The following is a 27157-nucleotide window of genomic DNA, read 5'->3' on the forward strand; positions in this document are numbered from 1 at the left end:
GGTTAACCGTAGTCCGCACTGCCTTCCACATCTCTCCAACATAACATACACAAACATAATACTTAAAACATACATTCTCCTGTGCTTTTTTTTTTTTTGATTCAAATGAACACAACCAATTCCAGAATACAAAACCTGGCAGCAGAAGAAGGCTAACAGAGTGGTCAAGTCGGAGGTCAAAACTGGAATGCTACAACAATGCCTTGCATTGTATGGTTAAACTCCGACTGTTACAGGATGTGTCCATTGTGGATGAAAAGAAGCTGTAAACACAACCGGTAGGAAACCTTTCAGTCACAAAATGAATCATATCCATGGTGAAGAATACATATAATCTACCAGAGTTGTATGTACTGAACAAAAATAAATAAAAACAGAAAAACAAGCAAAAAAAATACCCAGAGCACTGACGATATACTATACGGCCAAACTTTCCATCATTCACAGACGGTTCATTCCCATGATCATGGCAAACAATGTTCATCATCAGCCTCCCAGTACACCTGGTGCTCATAACCAAATGGGCCTCCCATTTCTATAGATATCTAGCAAACACTGATCAACAGAAGTGCGTAAACAAGATGTTAACTATAACTATATATCACAATGTAGTTTCTTTTGGGCTTCCATAATTCTTTTGAAAGCTAAGGTTTCCTGGAACAAACAATTTAACAACATGCCTGTCAACTTGCTACTGATGGAGAACAGGGACCAGTCTTGTTTCAAGCTGCAGTACCCTTGGTCTTCCTCTAAAGGTTTAGGTTCGCTAAGTAACAAAAGGACATTTGTATGTGAACAAGCAGATTTCGAATGCACAAAAATAAAACAAATAACTGAAGTTTAACAGGAAAAACTTTGAAACTGCATCATGCACATTTCATGACTGGGGACTACTTTGTGTCATTCCTCTCCATTTAATCATAAATGCAGCATTTTTTTTTTTAAGGATACAAGCATTAAAAAAATCCATGATAGCTGAAAAAGTGATAATGAGGAATGGTGTTGACATTTAATGCTTCCCTTGCACATCAGTGTATATTGTTTACAACAGTCAATGTGGGAACGGTGTAGATCCTGGACGCATTAAAAGTATATGCGCAGCTTTGCTGAGAGTGTAGTCTGTAAGGTTTATGGTTAAGCAACAGGGTGCTGAACGACAGTGTTAACACACTAAGCCACTAAATAGTCCAGTTTTCTCCATCATCACTCCAACCCTCAGCGAACACAAACATCCTTTGGGTGAAATGAAAGAAATCTACATGTCAATGTCTGCGAGATGAAACAATTCAGCTCCAGTGTTGTTTCAGGACTAGATGAACTGTGCTTTCACTGACACAAGACTAAGACTCCTTGCACCCATTGGCACCAGCTCTTCAGCCCTATTTCGGGATCCCCTCCCAACTCCCCTTGGAATGAGCCTACACGGAGAAAGGCTGCTTTTCTCATGCTAACCACTCCACAGAGTTCAATAACATGCATCAGAATGGATCCTAGGAGCCTCTGGGGAGTTCTCAACCAGCGTGTTTAACTTTTTACGTTCACATACATACATCATTTACGCTCTGTGGTCATGCAGCTCCAAGTTATAACATAGGGCAACTGTACTTTTAGTGCCACAACAACTACTTGAAAGATGGATATATTTTGTATATGTATTGTTTTATATAGCGCCATATCATATTCTACAGCACTGTACAATGGGTGTGTGTATATATATATATATATATATATATATATATATATATATATATATATATATATATATATATATAAAATATGGGTTTTTTCCGGTTAGATCATGTTCCTTATTTTAATTTAGCATTGTTTTTACACAAATCTTACACAATATAATAGGAAACACACACACACATAACATAAACACATGTTCATAGACACACTGAGTCTAACATTGTCAATTGATGAACAATAGAGGTCATCTTCATCTTGGGTTCCCCATCAGGGGAGATCTATGTGTTTGGGTGTGAAAGAGTTAAAATGTCATGTCAGACAACAAGGTTTGGCACAAGCCCAGAAGCCACATGGGAACCAGGGCAGCAGAGTCATAAAGGCCTGATTGTAGCAGCCCACTGGATTGGAAATGACTTGTAGGCCTAATGAAACAAAACTTTGGCAGGGAAACAGAATGAAAGGAATGAGACAATAAAAGGCAGGAACAAAGCGAGCAGAGTTGTTTCAGCTTAGCAAAATAAGCTCACTTTGTTGTTGGGAAAAGCCAAAAGCCGATTAGGATAAACCAATGACTAAGCATAAGTCTTCCAAACTAATTACACAGTTCACCGTGTGAAGTGTGATTGCACGGCTGAAAAGTGGGGACCACCTTATCTTTCAAAGTTACACTACATAGAACCAGTACTACTTACAAAGACTGTGCTATACATGCACACAGATGTAGAAAACAATGCTCCAGATTAAAGATCAATGAAATAAGCTTCAAAGGGCATGTTAGTAAGTGATGAACATCTAAAGGACAGATTAGCCTTTGGCAGTACCTGGACTCACACTGGTATGTGCTGGTACCATGTCGCAGAGGACAATGCATTCTGTTGGCATTGTTACCTGGTCCATCTCGGTTTCCCGTTTCTAGGAACTGAGCTGGATTCAGTTAGCTTCTTCTGTAACCACCAAACTACGCCCCCACTTGTTTTTATGGCAATATTCTAAATCTTTTTCTTAAAGCTTTTCTCATAATAGTGGAAAAGGACAAATATGCTAACCAACTGTCCTTGGATATTATTACTTAAGGCTTATCATTTTTGAAAGTTTTGAAAATTAGTTCTTGCTATATTTTTATTCTCAGAGAGACAAAAACTGTGTGTTTCATACAACACCAGCAAAGTCTTGCTATAAGAAGTCATGACATTGAGGTCTCCTTAAAAGTAAATGGAGATGTGCCCTCTTTAAAACAAGTCTTTCACATGGGCACAATCTAAACTCATCAAGACCAAACCTGGTTCCAGATAAATATAAATCTGTACAATACGGGGACATCTGATAAATTACAGATTCATTTAAAGCTGAAACGAAAAGGGGGGGAAGCCCTTTTAGTTATATGTACTGCTGGTTTTATTACACATACATAATATTTATGAATACAGTCTCTGTAATATCAAGACTCCATAGGAATACGGGATCCTTGTTTCAAATGTAAGGAGCTGTTTCTAAACAAAAGAACACGAGCCGACACATTCCTGAATCCGCGATTGGTGAGACACAGAAATCACTAGAATGAGAAGTCTCTGTTTAGCATATTAGAAAGAACACTAAAATAGAGCTGTGATCATAAAGTGGGAAGGTCTGTGAAATCTAACAGGCAGAGATAGCAGCTGAAGCGTTCACCTTTATATCCCCAGCACTCTTCCTTTGATCATGGTGTTTCCACTGGTCACCTACAGCCAGTGTTCTGCAACAGTCAGTGTCCTTCTTACTCTATGAACTTGGTAACCTTTACACGGTTATGTAGATCAGCCCCACAAGCAGTAATTAGATTTAATAAATATTCTGACCCAGTGCATACCTCTGGAATGATTTCTGTCACAGCTTACAGAAGATCTGTCACATTCTCAAAATGTGACTATTTACAGTCTGGTAAACCAAATAAGCCATAATATATATATATATATATATATATATATATATATATATAGTTATTATACAAGTTATTTCTCCCATCTACTAATTTACTGTAACGCTTTTGTTCTGGCTGCCACCAACCTACTAAAAATGTAAAAAAAAAAAAAAAACCAAAAAACTAGAGGTTAAACATAGCTGGAGGCATATCACTTTGGACACTTTGTTTCATGTGAGCTGCCAGGCACTAATTAAGCCACACAGAATAATAACGATTTCTGGTCATATACTCAAACTACTTCAGCCTTTATGCAACTGGATATTTATTTTAAGGAGAAAAAGTCAGATGCTTTAAAGTCCCATCCACATTGCCTTAAGCACCATCTCCCAGTTACTGAAACCATATGTGCTCCTCTCAATGACCTGCATATCAGATCTCTCTGGTTCCCACCAGAACTGTTCACTCAACCTCATGTTGTGTATTAAACCTTTCAGTTTAGCTGGCCCTTCCTTCATTTCAGACGACAAAGACCTTCGCCATCCATCCATGCTTTACATTTTGGTTGTTTACCTTGCGGTACTAAATTATTATTATTGTAACATTGTATCAGGTACATAGTTAAGCCCAATCATTCTTGACACTGTCTTTCTGATTACAATACATCAATGTATTTTAGACAGTTTTGGGGAGAGGTACTTGGTAGAGAGGTAAGCTCTGTGTGGTCAGTGAACTGCGAGTGACCGTTACCGATTTATTTTAATGCAGAAAGATAAGAAAGGTTTTAACCGATGAGTGATGAGGTTAAAATAAAAGTGATAGCAGGAGCCACGCAGACTTGTTTCCTGGGCTGGAATATAGAGGGCACTGTGCTTTCTATCCTGATTGGTGTATTGAAATAGCAATGAAATACAACCATGGGAAAACATGTAGGGGGATTGAAAAGTGGGAGAGGGTTTCTAACAAGCAAGAGATAAGAAGAATGATCACAAGTAGAGTACACAGAGTACCAGAGAGATGGTAAAATAAACAGGCTGCCTCCTTACCCTTAACTGCATGAAATACGAGCGTGAGGAAACATTTATACTGTAGCTGGACAGAAATGTTATATGTTATAACAGACCGCCTGTGCATGACTACTCACACACACATATATGTAAAGAAAACATAATAATATAGCCCATGCCTGCCGCACTGGATAACAATGCATGAACATTTCTCATGGACAAACCATTAAGCTTCAACCTGCGCAAGACAGGCAACGTTAACATTCTGTAAAGGCTGCCAACTATTTTAAAGCCAGGATTATGTGCTGTGCCATTATTTTGTTAAACAAATTCCTGGCTGCTCCTATCCACGATTTTCACCTGCTCCTTAAACCTATTCATGCCGGACATATTTGTCAAGCAAAGGGTTAAACTTTAATCAGAAAGCTGCTACTGGGCTTGGACTAACCTAAGCATAAACACATGCTGACGCATCTGTGCCAATAAACATTTAAAGTCTATACAGACATCCAACTTCATGCTGAAATGATACATAAATCACTACTAGAAGTACTGAAATAGTCTAGACACATATGTTTAATTATAAGGCATTTGATGCTTGGTAAATCTGAGTTAGTCCTGAAAACTAAACTCTGGCTTTACTATGCGTGTCCAGCCAAACGCACAAGAATGGACAAGCTAGACCCGGCAGAGCACCTGTGTCCTGATGCCACCAGCCAGTGTCCCGAGTGTTGTAAATGCAGCAAGCTGCTAGACAAAACAAAACTTACATCCGTCATAAAATATTGGGGATGACTCAACTCACTGCCACCATTCATCTGACCTACACACATTGTAACTTCTGCTCATCTATAATATATAATGTTATGTTTTTTTCTGCTCACATGTCAAACTCATGGCTGCGTGAATTATGTCACAATACAAAACGTTTCGACCAAAGCCGTCCAGAATCTGCTTTGACTAATGCCATCGCGGCTGGAAAACGGATTGTGTGTGAACAAGAGTACACATCATGCAAATCCAATAAAAACAATATTAAAACATGCAAATCCATGCACATGCTTATATTTTAGGAGAAAATGAGACTTCAGTCTTTTTTTCTTCCTGCCAGCCTGCACCCACATCAACGTCCTCTATACAGCTCGGCAGATTTCAACGACTCGCAGTTTGTGAGATGAGCTCCTGTTGCATTCAAGGGATCTAAACTCACAATTGGCGAGTTATGAGAAGGTAACCCGCAAGGTCCCATTTTCAACCCCCATTAACTTCAATGCAAGCTCAAATCCCAAATAGCGCGTGAAGATGAAATATGCATGCGAAGAATTCCAATGTATGTTAAATGCACCAGGGAGTACACGTATGGGGAAATGGACAACGAGACCAATGTGTCATTTTTTTGAAAGCAGCGTAAAAATGCATGCTGTTTTTTTTTTCTTTTGCATGTTTAAATAGATTGGACTCGTTCGTTTTAGGTCCATTGTGACAGGAGTGTTAGGGGTAGAAGTTAAAGTAGCGAAGAGGAAATAAGACAATCTATGATGTAGAATTTGCAGGAGGTATTCTGGGTCAGTGCCACTAAATCCCGGATAGTAGGGAGGAATGTATATCTTTATTGTTTTACATCGGCAGGTTGGAACTTACCTTGCCAAACTGTTCAAAGTATTGCTTTACATCTTCCACTACTGTGTTCGCTGATAATCCACCTACAAATATTTTCTTTGTTCTTGTGACCATCTGCACAGAATGACAAAAGAGGCACATGGTTTAATCAGATTATTTGTCACAACAAAGTCGGACAAAAATATCACCCAGATACCCTGTTAATCCCATTAATTAGAATATTTTGTATGAAAGGAATTTACATCTCGATCCAATTACATTTGATGCAGTTAGTGTTAGGGCATGTGTAGACAACATGTTAAAAAGAAAGCGCTTGCCAGGGTATCAGGGATGGCAAATAAAACAAATATCTGTTCTTTCCCACGGTGCAGTTCTTAAAGCCGGAATCCAGCATGGGACACACACAAATACACTTTGGAAATCACTAAAACAAGGGAATCAATAGCTGTCCCCATCCCAAGCCCAAAAATGTCTGGAAAAACAAACAGGCAGAAGGTGAAGGACATTTCTCTACTCACAGACAAAACATTCCTGCTTACACAGCCCCTTTAAAAGTCATCAGACTAAGGCTCTTTAATGCCCCTCGTGAATGCATGTACATGTATGCATGTGTTAATGGTAGACTTCTGTGGTGCACGGCAATGCAGTAAGCTGGCTGAACATTATTTGAATCAAAGAACACGTACATAGGAATGAGGTTTCATGCGGGCCAGGCCAAGCACACATCATGCTTCCCATAGGTGTAAGCATGTAAACAGGAGCATGTATAAAGCAATGCGAGGGGCTACACACTGCAGCCTGCCTGAAAACATATTCAAATCAAGTAGCAGCTGTGAGAAAATGTATTCTTTGTGTTGGTTAAGTGACATTTACTTTTCACTTTATTGCACATTTCACACAGTACAGAAATCCTAGTCAGGCTTTTAGTTGATGAGAGCTGCACACTGTAGAGCAGAAATTATAAATCTGTTGGTAAGTGTGTGGAATGGGAAAAAGCGTGTGTGTGTGTGTGTGTGTGTGGTTTGCTCCGATATTCCCCCTGTTTGTCTGAGTCTGTTGCGTTCTAGACACTGAAGACTCAACTACCTTCTCCTTAGTGAGTACTGAGCATCTAAAAGCAGTTGGATCAAGTTCTGTACAACCATCCATGGGTCTCATGAGCAGCCCATGATTCTAAAACAACCAATGCCTATGCAAAACATTTTGCTTTCACATGAAATCAAGGTAACTTTGATTTTAAATCATACGTTTCACAAATTAACCTAATTTAAAATGACTAAACCTGCACGCACTTACACGCTGTTGTGTATTTATGTATTTATACAAACTGGACCACTGATCAAGTGTGACATTAGAAATGTTGCTTGGTTCCTAACTGAAGAGCTGCCTCTTGATGACGTGGGTTCAATTAATCAGTACTACGTGTTTGCACAGAGGTGGATAGGCCAGCATGGTTGTACATTGTGCTTAATCACACCTAAGTTTCTAAGACAGCATCAGAAAAAGGACCAACAACTGGAGAGGAGGGAGATTTGTGCTCATCCTGAAAGGCCAGGTGTTATGAGTCCACACTGCCTCCCTTACGCTAATTAGTTCAATCAGCCTTTATAAGGGTGCTTGAGGACACGAGATAGAATATGTATTAAAATGCTGGTTCTGCCACAGGATGTTGCCTTCCTCGGCTTCCATGAGGCAAAACTTACACTAAATCTCCAAAACAATTACAGCAATTGGCAAACAAAAAGCATACAAAAGCTTCCTTCAATAAACAAAAGCTGTGATGGTGACAGTTCCCATTAAATGTTGATTAAAAGGCTTGATCTGTAAAATGTAGCATACTGGATTTCCTTTCACCTACATTCATACGGAAGTTCATGCCCGGGATCCCTTGCTTGATGATGTATATGATCTACTTGGGATGTACTGGCCACAATGCTCAACAAAAACAGCTGTTAGCACTTACATTTTCAATAAATATTTCGAGGATGCAAGGAATTAGTTTTTGGGTTTTTTATTTATTTCACCTTAGTGAAAGCACAGATTGCTTGACAAGCTATGGATACCAATCAATGAAACAATTAAAGATAAACACGATCCTATATAATGATTTCTGCAATTTGAATCCAGATATTCGCAAATGCTCGAAACTAATATAAGGAAATTAATGAGAAGCGAGGATGATACAAGCGTTTTATTTAGGGAGAGAACTTGACAAACTCACTATTCTCAAAACTAAAAGTGATCCAAACCAATAAGCCTGTCTATTCGTGTTAATTATTAAGCCAAAACAGAAATTATCCTTAACGGCTGAGAAATGCAAACTTTGTGACTTAAATATACACAGTAAAAAGAGCACCACAGAGACTCGAATCTGTGCACCTGGGCGGATAATACAGATGTCTTTCAGGAGTGCCATTCTCTCCCGCAGAACGTGTTCGACTCCAGAGACCCCTTGGAAGTAATGAAACACTGATTGCATAAAACACGTGGCAGGTTCTCCAGCTGTAGGTTCACACAGGTGAAATATACTTGAGTCTAAGTAGAGCCGACACACTGTTCTTGGTGCCCGACGTAAACTGAGTTTCATTCAGCCTCGTACTGGACATGATGAGGCTCCGTGTTTTGTCTTTAGTCAGATGCCTCACTGATGGGCAGGTCCATGGACTTTTATTTTTTTTCTAAAGCAGATTGGCTTTATTATTTTTACCTAGAAAATATCTTAGCAATTATAATATATAGAGATGAAAATATGGGTAAAGCCAAGAACCCCCAGCTCCCAAGAGTGTTATTGTACATTTTAATGGATTAGGCAGAGGTACCACTTCCAAGGCTAAAAATAATGGAGCCCTAAATTAAGCATGTGTCACCCCCTGTCCTTACATAGCACAGGAGTTTTCCCTGAAACAAAACTCAAGCTTCTCAGAAATGTGTCCCACGCTGTCTCTACAAGCAAACGGTGCAATAATAATACATAAATCCAAGTCTTACTTCATCATCACACAAAATGCTGTCAAGCTCTGCAGCAGGAGATTCAAACTCTAGGCATCAAAGGCTATGAACAGACTAGGAATTATGCGTACACTTGCACGAACACAATAGATTTAATCCATTTCAATCATTTTTTCTTTATCAAGCTGCCTGTGGTCAAAGCCGGAATTCACTAAATTATTGGCCTGTCTGCCGATTTCAAGACCAGTGCCTCTAGTCTACAGTTGTTAAGGTTGCCGAAAATCAAATCTAACCCTTAATTTGAGATTTGTAGTAATATAATTTAAACACGGATAGAATATGCATATGGTTACCCAGAATCTAAGATAAGACCAAGGACTCATGAAGTTGGCCAAATTTTCATATGCCTGCAAATGGCACGTTTCTATGTAAGCGAGGAAGTCCTCTTACCAAAGCCTTTAAGATGCCATTGTTAACGATGACAGATATCATGTTTGTCTAACACTTAACTCGCCTTGGAGGAGACTAAAACGGAAGGCACGTTATGTTCTCAGGAGTCATTTATACCCCTTCAGGCTACTTGCCTTTTTTCCCAACATAATTTGACAGGTAGCTTCAATGGAAAACATGCTATTTGTATCACAAATTGCTCAAATTAATTTGACTTCTGAAGAAGTTAATTGCATATAAACGGAAATGTTTCTCCGCATATCTATATATTAGGGGAAGCATTAAGGCTTGTTTACCTAATCACGAAGCTTGGCATTTCATCAATTTTACACCAAGATCTTACAAATGCATAACTGGAAAAAATCATCTTTAGGCTTTACAAGCCCCTGAACAGCCAGTTGCTTTTCAAGTTCAGACTCTTGTGTTATTTTTATTATTGGGGACAACAAATCATTTAAAGAGTTAAAATCACAGTAAAATCTGTTTCAGTAAAAATTAAAAATTAAAAGAGAAGTCTTTGTTCCACCTAAAACACGGGTGGTTTTCACCGACGCTGGAAATCTCTGCGTGACTTGCCATCCCAGTGCCAGACTAAAGATAATGCACTAAGCTGGTAATAGAGTAAGTGCCGCTGGGGGAGTTCCTGGTATAAAACACTCAAAAGAACAGTGTGGTCCTTCAGTGTAGTCCACAGTACACATAAACAGAACATCTTCAGACATGTGAACAGAGGTCATGCACAAGCCAACCAATTGTTAATCTAAAGCACATCTGATTTTTCATCTCTTAACTTCAGTCCATGGCCATCCATTTAGAAAACCTCAGGTTCCAAACCACCAGCATTCACAAACCTCTAAGTTACACTTTCCCTATAACAAATGAAGATACTGATCTGTGAGAAGCTTGTATTCTACATGAAATACAGGTGAATTTTAACCCATGCCTATTGTAATTTATACACTGAAAAGCCCATGCATCTCACTTTGCTGTAATAACTAGACATGTGCGAACAATCTACCTGGAAAAGGTTATGGTCTCCCCAACGCACACGTCATATAAGATAAAAGTTCTTTTAAGGGGATACATTAACAGCAAATGCACACCATCAGTACACAGCAAAGCTGCCTGGACATTGATAAAAGAGATGGGGAGATTCACCTCTCAAGCACAAACCGCAGCAAAATATTGGCAGCGCGGAGTGACAAATGCGTGTGTGTTTTTGTGTACGTGTGTTATTTGCACTGTGAAAATAAACAGCATGTGAGGTTAAGGCACAGCACTCCATCAATACGATGGGAAAATAAAGCACTTCTTTACTGAAGTGGCAATGAAATAATGGCCATGCATCTGCGTTACACGTTCTGTCACAGACAGCTGTTCGGATGGGCACAAGAAAGCCATGCTCCCTCCGTGGCTACGAACTAGCTACTGGGCATACATTCTAAATAAACGATTGTCCTGATCACAGACGGATCACTTGAATGCCACTGGACATTTCAGCCTCAAACAATGACAAGCTACTCAACTAACCCCCAAAGGCATATAATAATTCTGCATCAAAGTGGACATTCAGGAAACAGACAGGGGGTGAACTTGGATTTTACTTAACGAGTGGGATAGAGGGCCAGTATTTGCTACAGGGAAAAGATGTGTGAGGCCACACACTGTACACTGTATTCCTCCTCAGAGTTTCTTTGATGCGCATGTCTTATTCAGCAGTCACCTGTCCATGCAGGGGCCAAGGGTCCTGTTAACCAAAATGCTACAGAGAAGTCTTATTGGTGTGCAGAAGCAAAGGCTCTTTGGAGTTTTCACCCCAAAAAAGCCAGGCTAAGCATCCACATGTAAAATGAACACACACATATATACGTTTGCTTGCTCTCAGAGTAACTAGCATGGATGAATTCGTATCGTACGCTGACAGTATCTTATATAGGCAAGACCATTCCACAGAAGCCCTACAATCCATTTTGTTTTGCTTGCAAAGTACTTTTTCACCAGAGCGGAACGTTAATAAAAGCTGTACATTCCGATTTTCTCAGCGCACGTTTCTAGGCAGCCTTTCGATTATTTGATGGAGGCTCTCACTTACAATTAAGACAGATTTCTTGATACGCCAGATGTGGCACCCAAGGCAATGCTACATGAGGGGAAGGAGAAGCTTCGCACTGACTCACAGCTACTTAAGACCTAATAACACAATCCAGCTTCATTAACAAAAAAATCTACAGAGTTAAGTGAAAACAGGAAATGAAAGCTGACCCACAATATTCATTTCTGGCATTTAATCACAGAAGCACATCAAAAACCTATTTCCTTCTTCATTCAAATGAATACTAAAAGAGACACACATATACATATATATATATACATATATATATATATATATATATACATATATATATATATATATATATATATATATACACACACACACATTACTAGCGCCGGGCTTGGAATATTTGGAATGGTGTGCAATGGACTATGTGAGTAAATAAATATATATATATATATACATATATATATATATAGTTCACAGAAATACATAAATGTGTAAAAGTAACAGTGAGTGGCTGTAGTCACTGATCATGGAAGAGGGGTCTGCATGTAGCACACAGGTTTAGTGCAATTAGTATTTAAGCTAATAGGGCCCTTTGCCTAGAAATAACACTATTACAGCTGATCGTTTCATGTCCCCATGCAATCACATCAACATTTTCATGGTAATGTAATTAGAACAACTTGCAAATAATCCTCAGATCTTAAATTGTTCCCAGTGATGCCACTGTTACATGGCAAAGTTGAGTAATCCAATGATATCTTGGTACGTCGTCAGAGTAAAGAGGAAAAGGCTAAGCATAACAACATGTTAAAAATGGACTGAATGAATACACAAATTTAATTCACCAAAAAAGAAGAAACAGCAGCATCTTTAACCTTTGGCCTTGATTAATTGAATTTACATTTTTCACTTAAATATGGTAATCAGTTACTGATGAGCAAATGTGCACCAAATCTGCCTTGAGGAGATAACAGGTTGTACAGTGACTTCTGGTTGACCAGCAGTGGCTGTGACCTTCAGGAAGAAAAGCTTAGTCGAGGACAAAGTATCTTCTTTGCCTCCCAATGGCACACAGAGGGCATGGTGCGGATGAGGGGGATGAGCAACAAACACAGTACAAATTCTTTAGTTATTTCAAATGGCACGTATGACCCCTGATTTTGCAGTACATATGACATATAAAGGACACCTTTGTGTACCTTGTGTGTAAGCATGAGCCATTTATTTATGGACGGGCGATCCATCAACACCATCTTCAAGAAACAAAACCTGGCTTCATTCTATGTGGCCTCTACTGTATTATTTAAGCTGTATTAAAGGATTACATGCTTATGTATACCTGAAGTATAAATATCCATGCATATTAGTCTCAGACCACGCATGTTTCTAAATGTTTCAGAGGTTGGGGAAGGGGTATAGGGAATGGCATGTAAATGGTATTATGTAACCAGATGGGCCCTTGTTGGCGTGACAATCATCGCCTATGGAAGTGATCTACACATTGCAGCATAACAATTATTTCAACATTATTTCAACATTATTTCAACATGATTACTGCAGACAAAAAGCTTACAGTGTGGATTCACGAAGCATGTGGGTAGCTGTGGCTCTGACAGACCCAGATAGGACTGGTGTCTGGCCTTCCCCTTCCAGTCTGATGGGATCAATGAAAGGGACTGTGTAGGATGAGTCTAACAGGAAGGAATTCCGCTCCGGAGATGCCACAAACACCGGCCTCCCATGCTCTAACGTGCCTAAAAACCAGCCCACACAAGAGCCCTATAATCCAGTGGCATCCTGCAACTCGTTTATCATTAATCCGCAAACGCCATATTTCTATATTTATGCATGAAGACATACATTACCTTAATTAAAACACGGTTAATTTTCTCTTTCCGGTCTAAACTATTAACAAGTACTTATTCAAAGCAATAAATCCTTTGAAAATGGATTATTCCCAGCTGTGAAAGGCTGCTTTGTCAGGTAATTGCCATTAGCTCTGCCTCCGGATAACTGATTTATTGCAGTCTGCCCCTTCTGAAGTGAGACCTGATTTGGAAGTTGTCATTAGTCATAATAAAGCACTGTATCTCCATAAAACTGGCACCAGGGGACAGAGCCGACACGTTAGCCTTTTTTTGTGAGGAAAGTGACCATAGAAAGTATGGGTTACATTAAGGGCTAGTATACAACACGGTTCAATGAAGCCATTTCTGCTCATTAGTTCCTGTATCACACACAACAGTGACAAGATTTGACAGACAATAGTTTATCTATACGCAGGGCTATCCAATGTCTGCCCCCAGATAATTATCCAGACAAAATACAAATGAATATCCATCTCTAGTAACTGCTCTGGACAGCCCGGATATACGGGACAGGGACTGATATTAGATGATAAAGCCAGAGACACGTCAATTCATCTCCATGTCCTTGTGTTAAAAAGAGGTTGCAAGCACTGGGAGGCTAGAGCTGGAGAGCCAGGTAAAAGTTTATCAGCAGTAGTAGGAACGTCACAGCCATGAACCTATGGTGTCACTGCCTGGCCTGCTTACTTTAAATACTAATTAAAAAACACATGGATTCTAAGCACACATTATCACATTCCCACGTTGCTCGTATAAGACTTGTGACACACTGAAATGGGTGTCCATTCAAGATGTACCGGGGAAAATGGATCATGAATTCCCATGCATAAAATCTATGCTGCTACCCACCTTCCCTCTAGTCATGGCTTACCCATGATAATCCTAATGAACAAAGAAAATGTTACTCGGTGGCCCCAGGCAGTGCCATATTCATCATCACCACTTCCCTAGGCCTAACCCAAAGCACCACTGTCACAGTCCTTAATGGTGTAAGTAAGCTAAGCAGGCTGTGTTGACTCAGCATTTCCGTTCAATGTGGGCTATACTAGGAAAAAATGGCTAACTTGGCCCTTTAACCCCTTCGTGACAAAGGCTGATTTTACTTTTTGTACCCTTCGTGACAATGGCCGTTTTAAAATTTCTGCGCTGCTCGTGTTTAGCTGTAATTTTCTTGTTTCCTGTTTACTGAACCCACACACATTAAATATTGTTTTTTTCAGGACAAGGGCTTTCTTTAGATGACATTGTTTTGATTGTATCATATTATTTACTATTAAAAAAAGTATAAAATATGGTGAAAAATTTAGAAAAAAGTTTCTAACTTTTAGTTGAAAAATCTTTTACTCATCTATAAAAGGTAATGAAAAAAGCTGCTAAATAGATTCTACTATTTGTCCTGAGTTTAGAAATACCCAATGTTTTTATGTGTTTTTGCTTTTTTCTACACATTATGGGGCAATAAGTACAGGTAGCGTTTTGCTATTTCAAAGCCATTTTTTCCAAATCTGGTAATTCTTTCCCCCATGTGCCATTTCGGGTATCTTTGAAGCCGGCCAAACACAATTTACCCCATCAAATCATATATTTTTGAAAATTAGACAGCCCAGGACATTCCAAATGCTAGTATTTTAACCCTTTCCAAGCACTAATTCTACCATCAGCCTTTGTCAAACTTTATGGTAGTAATTTTTTTTGCATTTGTTTTTTCACACACATTTACTTCAGGTATGAATAAACAGGTTCTGGTATATGTCACTATCATAAAACACCCCAATATGTGTTTAGCAACATCTCCTGAGTACAGCGATACCTCACATGAATGATTTTGCCTGGCTGTTTGGGGGCAAAAGGGCCACATTTGGGGCATGCGCATTTTTCAATGTTGAACTTTGGCATTTGGGGATCCACTGCCCATGCCCTATTTGGTACATTTTTGAGCCGGGCCATTTCATTGTGCCCAACAAAACCATATATTTTTGAAAACTAGACACCCCAGGGTATTTTAACTCTTTGCATGCACACATTTTACCACCAGAATTTTTTCAAAGTTTGCAGTAGTATTCTTTTGTGTGTATTTTTCCCCCACACACCTATGTTATGTATGAATTTACAGCTCCTGGTATATGCCGCTGTCACACGACACCCCAATATGTGTTCAGCAACATCTCCTGAGTACAGTGATACCCCACATGCATGGGTTTGTCATTTTTGGGGGGAACTAAAAGGCCACATTTGGTACGTGTGCATTTTTCTAATTGGAAATTAGATGTGTGGCCATCCTTCCCCCCCCGTGTTAATTGGGACATTGTTGAACCCGGCCAATTGAATTTACCCCATCAAATCATACATTTTTAAAAGCAGACACCCCATGGGCATTTAATATGCCAGTATTTTAACTCTTTCCATGTGAGAATTGTTTTAAGCTAATGTGCTAATTTTTAGGACTTGCTCACAAAAATATATTTTTTATATATTATTTTTTTTTGCCTTTTTAAAAAAAAATTCAACATTTTTTTTCAACTTGAAGGTTCCCCTGATAGTGACATCAGTGGGAAATTATTTTTACATTTTACTGTTTTTTTTTTTACTATTTTTTTCTAATTATTAGTAATATTTTATTTTTTTATTTATTTTTACTAATCACACTGATTAGAAAGCTGGGCTCCATTGACTTGCATGGTTGAATGCAGTACCTGTATTCAACCTGCAAGTGGAGCCAGAGTTCTCTAGAGGGTCTGGAGACCATCTAGCGAACGTTTTCATCTTTATTTAAATTTTTTCAGGACGGTCGCCATCTTGCCGATGGTGAAGATTACCGGCAGCGGCGGCTGTGACCACTCTCCGGAGCGGTCACAGTCCATCCTGGGGTAAGTGTTTGGTGTCACTGGATGCCTCCTGATCGAGGCATTCCAGCGACACCATTTAAGTTTAGGAGGTGATCGTTGATCGCCTCCTAAACGCTTTTAAAACGGGCCTCCGCCGCCATACAATGTATGGCGGATGTTGACGCCCCGGGGAGGGGCCAGAGATGGCCCCTAGTGCCGATCGTGGCGTTGCTGAATGCCTCGAGGTCGAGGCATTACAGCAACACCGTTTGGGTGCAGAAAGCGAACGTAGACATGACGGTCCTGGCACGTCAATTGTCGTTAACCGTTTGTTTTCCGGTGACGTGCCAGAACCAGCAATTGTCATTAAGGGGTTAAAACTAATCATGTATACCCAGGAATGAAAAGGTCATGGTAAGGTTTAGTCTTGGGCCTACTGTGTCTTCATCCAACTGACCCTTGTATTAACGGAGTGGTAATGAAGCCCAGGAAATATTCCAAACAACAATAAATTGTAACAGGAAAGATATCCAAGCCAGAATCATGTCACAAGACTGCTCAGACTGTAGCCTGAACAAGCCCCAGGTTAAAACAGCCTAGCGAACCAGCCCATGGATGGTCTCCAGTAACAATAGGCAGAATGACATGTTATCTACGGCTAGACTTCGCAGGAAGTCAGACACCCAATGAAGTCACTGCTCTATTCAAACAGCCAGTAATTGCACATTGCATGTTACAGGGGCCTCTAATGAAAAGCTGCAGTTGTAGAAAAATAGTATTTAAACATGACAGCCTCTTCCACAAGCCCTACACTGTTAACACCTTCAGAGCCTGAGCAATGTCTTGCGTGTTTTAATTTCCCGGGTACTGAAGATGCTAGCCTACATAGACAAAACATGAATTGCACTCTCTAGATTAAGCAAAAATTGGTCAATCCTTTGTTTAATCACAAACGTTAAACTTTTCTATGCCAACAAGCGTAGAGTCTAAAGAACAAAAAATATGCATTAGACAAAATTTTACATGATTAAAAAACTACCGGTATTTCTGGGAAGGATTTGGGCATTTAGTAGCATTATGCAATGTTTTTTCATGAGCCACACAGATGTAGACTTGTCAAATAATAACCTCTTTAATTAGAATACTTTGATTATGGTATTTCTTTCTAAAACATTTCATACCTGGATGCACCACTTTTGTAATTAAACAGCAATTAAACATCATTTCTAGTACTTCTTATAATGCTAGGCTTCCAATCCCGATTCCTTTACCCTGTGGAAGGTCATTTTCAGCCTCATTCTGAAGGTAGAACCCGTATCATACGATAAACACAGAACAGGTGGTCAACCGACCCAAGTACCTTGTTAATGCAGGAGAAGGGGGGGAAAAAAAAAAACTGCAGACTTTTATCCTAAATAGCACCTAAAGTATTCTCAGCAATATTTAAATAACAAATACATAAATGAAACATCCCAATACTCCACATGCAGCATGTGCTACATCTACAATCTCTATAGAACAGTCATTGCGTGACACGGCCCTGGGGGCTCGGGACACCAATATCCTGTTGTGGTGTCTGACGCACGGCTATTACAGGCCTGCTCTCCTCATGGCCATGTGTTTAACATGTCCACGGTCATAGTAGCTCAAGGCCATGAAAGCTCTTAAATCTTCCAGGAATAATCATTCCTGGCTCTCTGCACTGTAACTGCCATGGAAAGTCCACAGAAGCAGTAGGACCTCCATTGTTTATAAGCCACATAGGCTACTGTTTAGAACGGAAACATAACTTTTCCTTATACACTAACGCTTCATTAGTGAGCATGAAAACACACAAACACTTATTTCAAGTAAGCAAAGCATGTTTATCCTCTTCCGTGTTATTTAATCACATTTAGGCACTCTGCTCTCCACATCCTATCTGCCCTTGTATTGTGCGTTCCATACAGGATCAAAACGTGCTGATGTTTTCTAACATTGAAAGAGAACACTCTTAGAAATCAACCCAAGCATAAACCCCACTGAAAAGATCTTGTATTGTGGGTATAAAATATATGAAACAGAACAAAGGCCTGTAACACAACACTTGTCACATACCACGAGACCAATAGAACATTCACACGTTCCGCGCTCTGAAAAGCTGTGAGGTTTTCATTGCATCTGACATCACACATTTCTCAACTGGCAATAAGAAAAGAATTTTGCTCACGCGTTTAATAATCAGCCTCTATGATGAAGACCCAGCCGCCAAGGGCTTGGATGCTTCTAACAGAATCACCTTTTTGAAACAAATCCCCTCCTTTGTATACTATACAACTTACGATCCTTGTCAAACAAATGATCAGATGAATTACTTTTTGCAGGTCTAGTCCGCCTTTCCTTATGCCCAGGGAGAATGTCATGCACGTTAGCACATGGGTGTGCGGCGTGTGGCGTGTGTAAGACATTATGCAGCGGGACACATCGCAGGAGCGGCACAACAAAGCAAAGTGATGAAGTCCAGCTACTTCCGGAATCACACGCTCTCATACTCGCTTCCTTACAAATGACTTATTACCAATTCTCCAACCCTTCACTCACTTTTAAATCACAGACCACACGCTGAGAACTCAAGGCTTATTTATGCTCTCTGGAGGCAAACCCGGGAATGATTTCTACCAAGTGTGGAAGCAGACCCTTAAAATGCTGGTCACAGCTATCTAACAATAACGTCAACTGCTCTGGAAATAACTTTTCACAAACACACAATGTATGGGAAGGATAAGGGTGGAGCAGTAGCCATATCTTTCAACTTCAAGTCTTCACTAGATAAGCACTTTGAGTATGCAGGAAAGAATCTTCACATAACACTGACGCAGTCAACTAGTTCTAAAAAACTGATTAGATTACAGAGAAATGAATATTTTATCCTCATGCTAAAAATCTGTTTAAACACAAAATGCTTTTAAATATAATAGGATGCCTTTTATACCCTAAAGCAATTATAGTTTGCGTGTAAGGCCCGATGAGTGCATTCAATTTGTTGGATGTGCGTTTCACCAATGTCCTGAGTGGCAGCATGCGGAGGAATGTGACGATGGACCACAGAGTCTACCATAAATCCATCACCAAACAATACTGACGGCTGGCAGGGGGTCCAGCAACCCGTCCTCCCCAGTAAAGCCTCTAGGCCAACTGGCACAAACTACATACACTCAGCTTGGCATGAAGCACAATAATCCTATAACAAATATTACACAAAAGAACATTTTCTGCATGCAGCGTATTACATTACATTTAGTGCTAAATAATGAGATCAAATGACAGCCTGGATTTTGAGGTATATGTCCTTCATAATCAGACTGCCCCCCATTATCACAACTTAAATGCAGCTTCAACAAATCGGCCACTCACTCATGGCTGACATCAACAGATAATGGAACACTTTAAACACCAACACCATGCCAAGCAGATGTCGATATTCTGTTTTTGTGTAAGAGCAGAAGAGAGGTCTGCACCCCAATAACTACACATTCATTTTTAGCATATGGTCTTAGAATTATTCTCAGTGTAAACACACAACTTATGTTGGTTCTTATTCTCTTAGTATAAAGAAATATACTAAAACCAGGTGGTGCATTATCATATCAGTGCTACAAACTATAAAGAGATATCTTTAAGTATGGACAGGTTTCATAGACGACAAAGGAAGGGATTCTTTACAGTGAGGACAATAAAGGTATGGAATTCACTTCCAAGGGAGGTGGTATTATCCAATAGATTAGATGCCTTCAAAAGGGGCCTCTATATTTTCTTAGAAAGGCATGACATACAGGGATATGAATAGAATAACACTAATATTTAAGAGCTTCTTGATCCACGAGAAATCAGATTGCCTCTTGGAGTCAAGAAGGAATTTTTGCCCCTGATGGCAGAATTCGAAGAAGCTTAATTAGGGTTTTTTTTTTTTGCCTTCTTTTGGATCAAGAATAGGAAGGTTAGGTAGAAGGGTTGAACTTGATAGACTTAGGTCTTTTTTCAACCTTACAAACTATGTAACTATGTATATGACTGGAAAAGCATAGCAACGTCTAGGATAGAATTTGTCTTCAGAGCAATATGTTCGACAAGCAGTTTTTGATACTATCTAGCCACACATAAGGTTACTCCTGTTTGGTGGAAGACCAGCCAGATGTCAGATTGTGTGCGCATCCTACCAAAACTCTGAAGAGACCATTTCCCTCACTATCACTTTGCCAGTAGCGTAATTGCATCCTCCACAAGGCTAACCCACATGCACACCATAATGGAATTGCAATGCGCTAGATTATGTTTAATCTGTACTAAAGATGTAAACAGGGCAGAAGTTTGACATCGCTCATACAAGTTGTTATTTCTGGCCAAAAAACATAGAAGGTTGGAGGAGCTTCAAAACAAATGTCAGGTCTTTTATGCTGACATAGCATCTCAGGGATCTCCAAGTTTCAAGACAAAGCAAACACTTAAAGAACACCAAGATTCTAAAGGATCACAGAAAGAAAAGCAACAAGTCTTCAGGTTGTTCCTTTACATGGAACACTTGATGGTCTGAGAAATGGCGTGACTGGCTTTTAAAGACAAAAGAAAACCACAAACTAGTAAGTGAAATATTCTTTTAAAGGGGTATACACTTAAGCATGTGGTTGCTTATTCTGTACAAACAAATGATATATGTAATGCAGCTCTTGGAGCAATGCAGAGTTCCAGTCGCAGGTTCCAGAACGCCAAATGGCAGTTTCTCAAAGCTTTGGGGGGGGGGGGATGCTGCTATGTCATCGAAAGGCTGACCATTATTCTTTAGCTTTCTTCCACTATAGAGTAATAGGCATAAAGCAGTCCAACGGGCATGCAAAGGGTTAAAATTATTGAGCTCCATGATCCTCAGCTCTGGGGTCATACCAGCTGGCGCTCTGTATTTGCAAACCTAATTTGCATACCACATTTACAAGCTTCGAAAACAAGCTACCAGGTTTAGCACATGGAGAGCTAACTCAAACTGACAGCCATAACAGTGACGGCTGCCAGACTTGATTGATTGGCCGGATATATTTAGATTTGGAAAGGCGGTAATGCCTCTGAACGCCAGTATGTTGAATGCAAAAATGGAACAAACATAAAAACAATGTTACTTTAATGTACTGATGCTTCACAGATTCCTTATATGTAATGGATTATGCGACAAGGACAAGGGCAGAGGCATCTTACAGCAGGCTGCTGCGATCAGGTTTCACACCTGCAGCTTAGACCGGGCTAATGCAATCCGAGTCTAGAAAAGCTGCCGGTTTGGATCCACAAGATCAGTTTGATCTTTATCATTGGGGCAGGAATTTGCCCTGTGTAGGGAAGACACGCTCTCCTGTCTCACAGCACGAATGCAATCAATATTAAAATCTTACCTGGGCTCATACAAAAAAGCCAAAGAGTCTATGCACATGGTGAACACGTTTGGAGACAACCTACTACTACAATGAAGCAGGTCCAAGAGTAAAGATCCAGAAAGTACTAAGTGGCCATACACCTGAATTAAAGAAGTGAGCCGTCACTGCACCCCAATTGCTCACTAAACAGACACAAGCTGCTGGTCACTGGGACAATCTATTACATATATGCCACACACATGAACATTCAACATACACGCCACACCACATCCTAGTAGTGACGTTAGACAAGAACCTAGCAGGTTTGTTGGTATGAGACGCATGAAAATACTCAATGTTTTTTGGCCATCTCAGGAATTTAAGCAAATCATTTATATCAGCACAGTGATTGGGAAAAAAAAGAAACAAATTAAGTCAATAATTCATGTTGCTTTCCATATATAGGTGTCATTTTATGACGCACTTAAAGCCCAATAGGAGGGTGAAATTTGTCACACTCTGCCTGTTTGCGGTACGGAACACCCATCCGAATTTGTTGTTCTCTTCGGTCTCACACCGGCTTCCAAGCGGATATCTGAATTGGTTTCTATTCACACACCTCACATATAATGTAAGAGGCCGTCTTTTATAACTTTGCGATAAAATATATATACGGGTATACGATGAGACGTTCTTTTTCCTTTTCCATTGATGATCTATGAACCCACTGAAAGCAAGAAAAATCAAGACCAATTGTGTACTACATTTGATTCCATCAAAAAACCCAGAGAGCAGGAGTTTCTCTGCAATTTGTGAGTGAATTTCCTAGCACTTAGAAAGTGGAATTTCACCTATATACAGAACGCACCACGTTTTGTGAGATTTTTTTTTCTCTTCCCTGTATATGAAGATATATGAAGAATTACACCATGATTATTTAAGTATATGTTTCATTGTTTATATTTTTTCCCCATCACTGTTACGTTTAACATATTTTAATATAAACAGGATTTTTTTTTCCAGTCTGATAGAAATCGTTTGTGAATTATAAGACGGAACCCTAAAGTGAGCAGCAATTATTACACATTGTATATTTCAAAATATTTTTAGGTATATTAGGTAAGTAGAAGTGGTATATGAAGATACTGATACAGAAATGAAGGCTTGAACAAATCTGTGTATTCACTTTACACGCAAGGAACCGGCATTATGTTCCATATTTATATTGAAATATAAGTGGAAGTAAAGTTCATTTGAGACAGAGCAAAGAGTAGGGCTACAATCAAGAGTTTTTCCACTTGTAATGCGGTTGACCTTTCCGAGCTGTGAAAGCGTTGGGTTTCAAGTGGAGAAGGATGATGTCCTAGTCTCCTTTTCATGTTGGCCTATAAGGCAATATAAAAGCATAGTAAAAGGCAAGCCATGCCTTCAGAGTACAAATGGCAAGTTGGTAAATGTTAAACGCATATGGTCAAAAGTAACTGCGCCTCGGATAGAGGCACAATTAAATGCTTAACCTATTCGAGACTGATGGGCTCCACAGTCTTTAAAGAGCATTTTAAATGTATGCCAGTGAATAGCAGACCTTACCAAAAGCCGCTTTTGTGGGAAGATGTATTGGTATTTATGTACTGCATAAAAACAGTGCATTAAACCAATGCTAAAAACAAGAGACCTATGTGGCGTCATTTAGGCAAGGATACCGGCTACATTGATCCTGTTTTTCCAGACATATGTCATGCACACAACGTGCGAGGTTTACAAACTTAACCAAGGGAAGATAGAAGTCGCTGACAGGCAATTAACAGATTTCACAGAGATGATAGATAAAAACAAAAATAAAAAATATGCAAACAGAAATGTATTTCCTTAATATCTAACTAGAGAAACATAGATGAAACACAGCAGGTGGCAAAGAAACTCAATCTGTAGAGAGCCGCCGCTCTTTTAGGGCAATCAGAGTTAGGTTGAAAAATGTAATTAAATGGCACCAAGGCTGGAAAACCCTTTTGTAAAGCAGCAGCATATTGCCTGTTTCAACAAATGCTTCTAGAAACGCAATTTGCACACTGCTTAATTGACAAAGTATAGATTCTGGGATCTAAATTCTGTTACTGCAAACAGAGGCTGGCATCTAATTTCAAGGAAATATACGATAGAACTACTGTTATCGAATCTTACTAACATTATTTCTGCACACTAATCAAGAACACGAGTAGTGATAGGAGCTTAAGGGTTCATGATGTTTCAGAATATTCAAAAAAGTTAGGATTTCCTTCCCTAAAATAGACATAACTCTGGTAAACTGTACATGGAGCTCGTTTCCATGTCTTCAATAAGGTGCTTCTTTTGATTAAAACAATTCTGTTTGTATATAACATATGCCGACTAACTGTATAATAGATACCAACATTTTTGAAATACGTGTTTTCATGTTCATTAGATAACATACTGTTTTACTATTCCACTAATGTGTATTTTTTCATTAGACATAAATGTTCCTTTAAAATAGCACCAAACTTTAAGGTTGCGGCCTATAATCGAGCCAATACGGTATATGTCCTGTGACAAAAACTGTCTAAAATGTGGGATTTATAATTAAAGACTTTTGTTCATTGTGCCCATTTAATAACCAGAGGAATGTGCCTGGTAACTGTTAAACCAGGATAAAGTTTAGCTAGTTACTGGCGTTATTAAGATGCCATTTAAGCTACAGTCAGACTACACCTCCTGTCTGGGTCTCCTCATTTTCATCTTACCCCCCTGCTAATTTGGCTCGATTAGTCATTCTTCGTTAGACTTCTGAGCTCCATACAACACATTACTGTCACCCAAACAGTTTGTACTAGAGTATAGATACAGTCTACTCTCTCATAAAACACTGTGAAGGAAACTTCGCCTCCCTCTCCCCACGCATCCCACATCTTGAAGAGAAAGATTCTAGGTGTGTAAGTACCACAAACGTAATATGTCAAGACAAAGGAGACCAATTAAAAAGAATAATAATAAAAGTAAGAAAGAGCAGAGCCTTCAAGGCTGCCAGTAACATGATACCTCTAATTAAGTCTGTACAGTATGAACTGCCTGCTGTTCAGCATGCTAGTGATGAGGAAAGTGAATCAGAAGCAGGGACCTTCTCTTGCTCTAGGGTACACAATGCAAAGCTTTTCAAAGTATACCTTATTTCTAACAGTGCGGTTTGTTATTGGGCTAAGAGGCTTGAGCAACTCGCCAAAGACAGCATCATTCAAATTCTAGATAGACAGTATGCTTAATGCAATTTGGCCAGCTAGTATGCAGTCCCGACACATGGGCATTTGTTTTATGTACTCCTTTGCAGAAACAAAGTCCTACCTTCTTCTAAAATGTTGTGTGAAATGCTATATCGGGATCATTTAGAAATTCAGTATTTGCTTACAACGCAACATATGTTTGTCATCAACATACATGCTCAACAAAAGCAGAGCACTGTGAAAGTATATGGATCAAAGTACAAGATGACGGCAGCACAAAGTGTTAATACAGAACTAAGGCTCATACTCCTAGTCACTGTGGCGTGCTTGTGCCTAGTCCCATACCTTACAGGAAACATTTATTTAGCTCTACTGACACATCAAGAGAACTAATAAAAAAAACCAGGATCTAAGAGTACACCTTCCATTAGCACAATACTAACATTTCCACAAACCATTGTAGCAAGGATCAACATAAATAAATCCAAGATAAATGACTGTCATTCACAATTATGTTAAGCTTACCACGGAAAACAGGGATGCGACTTTGGTGATACAATGACTGCTAAGCAGACAGCGGTCTTGGCATTCTGAGGAACATACGACCACACAGTATTGTAGGAGCACAAGCAGCTAGATTCCCAACTGCTTCAGAACTGCAATGATGTTTGTATACCCACCGTCTTTTTAACAATCGTAAGAGCATTATGAAAGTAGCAGTTCCACAATGGCAAGGAGCTACTTGTAGCCTAAACCTGAAGTATAGCATGCTGTGCACATCTGTCTAGCTCTCATAACTTTACATCTTATTGCAAACTCTTTCAGGAAATATACTTCCCAATTGATGCTGTCTGACCGCATTTTCTGAGTTATTTGAAGTTCGGGGTCTAAACTGCAGCCAGGGATGAATAGGCTAGCAGAACCCCAGCCACTGCCCAAAACACATGTTCCTCAAACATTCTTACAAATATACAACAAAAACTTTAGGGTCAGCTTCCTCACAAGGCTGAACAGGCGTTTGCCTAGAGCAGGGGATCTCAGTGCCTGTCCTCAAGGATCGCCAACAGTATAGAATTTTTAGGATACCCCCAATGGCACAAGGTATAGCTCAGATCCTTGGTTCCACCAGAGGGGTGGGATTCAACTCCAGCCTTTAGTGGCCACGTTTCTTTTTCCATACCACAACTTGAGGAATATCTTTTTGTTTTACATTGTGAGGGCACTGTTGGTGTTTGGGCTTAGGGACACTTAGGGACATTCCAAACCAAACTACATCTCTGTAACAAGACAGACTTTCAGTGACTGTTTTCAAACAGAAGAGCTCAGTAATGGCTTTTTAAAGCTAAAGTAACGGCAAAACGTCTACTTACCTTTAAATAAAATACACTGTTGAATATAATTGATTGATAACCAGTGTCATGCTCTAGAGGGAATTTTACAGGAATTATACTGCCCTTTAGGCGGTAAGCGTTTGGTTGTAAATACATACCATGGATTGTTGCAAATGTCAGGAAATCTAAAAGGATATAGAACATGTGGCCACGGTTTACAGTAGCGCGGATACCATGTCGACTTGGCACCCTCAGAAAGTGATTTTCCTTTCATTTTAAAACAATTTCCAGTATGTTTACATTTTGAAAATGAGTATAAATAAAAGTCAGGGTCAGACTTTAAGTAAGGCTAGAATATAAATGCCCTGACCCGTATTAAGTCTGGCAACTGGATTTTTTTCCCCTAGAGCTACAGCTGAAAAGGCAGTCAAGGTGAAAATTCTTCATACTATCACTCAGGTTTGCTTGGTACCCTCAGATAAAAACCTCGATTGTTGTTTACAAAGATTTTTCGATATGTAACAATTATCATCCCGTTCACTTTGTCGGCGGGCTTTATTATCTAGTAGTCAATCTCCCATACGTCTTTCTCTGCATCCCTAGACAAGAGAGGGGCTAGGAAATTGTACTTCAGTCCTTGTTTGCAGTTTTTGTTTTACTAATTTGTTTTTCCCTAGGTGTTTTGTTGCCGTTTCCCGCCTAACAAGCGGAAGAGTGAATGCTACCGTTGATTTAACCCACTGATGTTTGGCAATTACCAAGCAGGGGGTTAATTTTGGTATAATTCTTCTTTAAAGGCTCTCACATCAAGCGCTGATTTACTACATAATGGAGGGTTTTTTAACAGATTT

At 39.5% G+C, this 27157-nt stretch overlaps 1 protein-coding gene across 7 annotated transcripts in view; it reads right to left on the reverse strand.

The window, feature by feature from the left end:
- LOC149300883 (RNA-binding protein Musashi homolog 2-like) overlaps window positions 1–27157 on the reverse strand; it is a 284563-nt gene that overhangs the window by 188636 nt on the left and 68770 nt on the right. For all 7 annotated transcript variants that reach the window (XM_089484527.1, XM_089484526.1, XM_089484524.1 and 4 more), the window contains one exon: window positions 6235–6327. In XM_089484527.1, coding sequence (XP_089340653.1) covers window positions 6235–6327 — 93 coding nt within the window. The remainder of the gene's footprint in view (window positions 1–6234; window positions 6328–27157) is intronic.

Source organism: Sceloporus occidentalis, unplaced genomic scaffold, assembly GCF_023333645.1.
Source record: "Sceloporus occidentalis isolate IW3139 unplaced genomic scaffold, rSceOcc1.0.p SCAF_22, whole genome shotgun sequence".
Classification (NCBI taxonomy): Eukaryota; Metazoa; Chordata; class Lepidosauria; order Squamata; family Phrynosomatidae; genus Sceloporus; species Sceloporus occidentalis.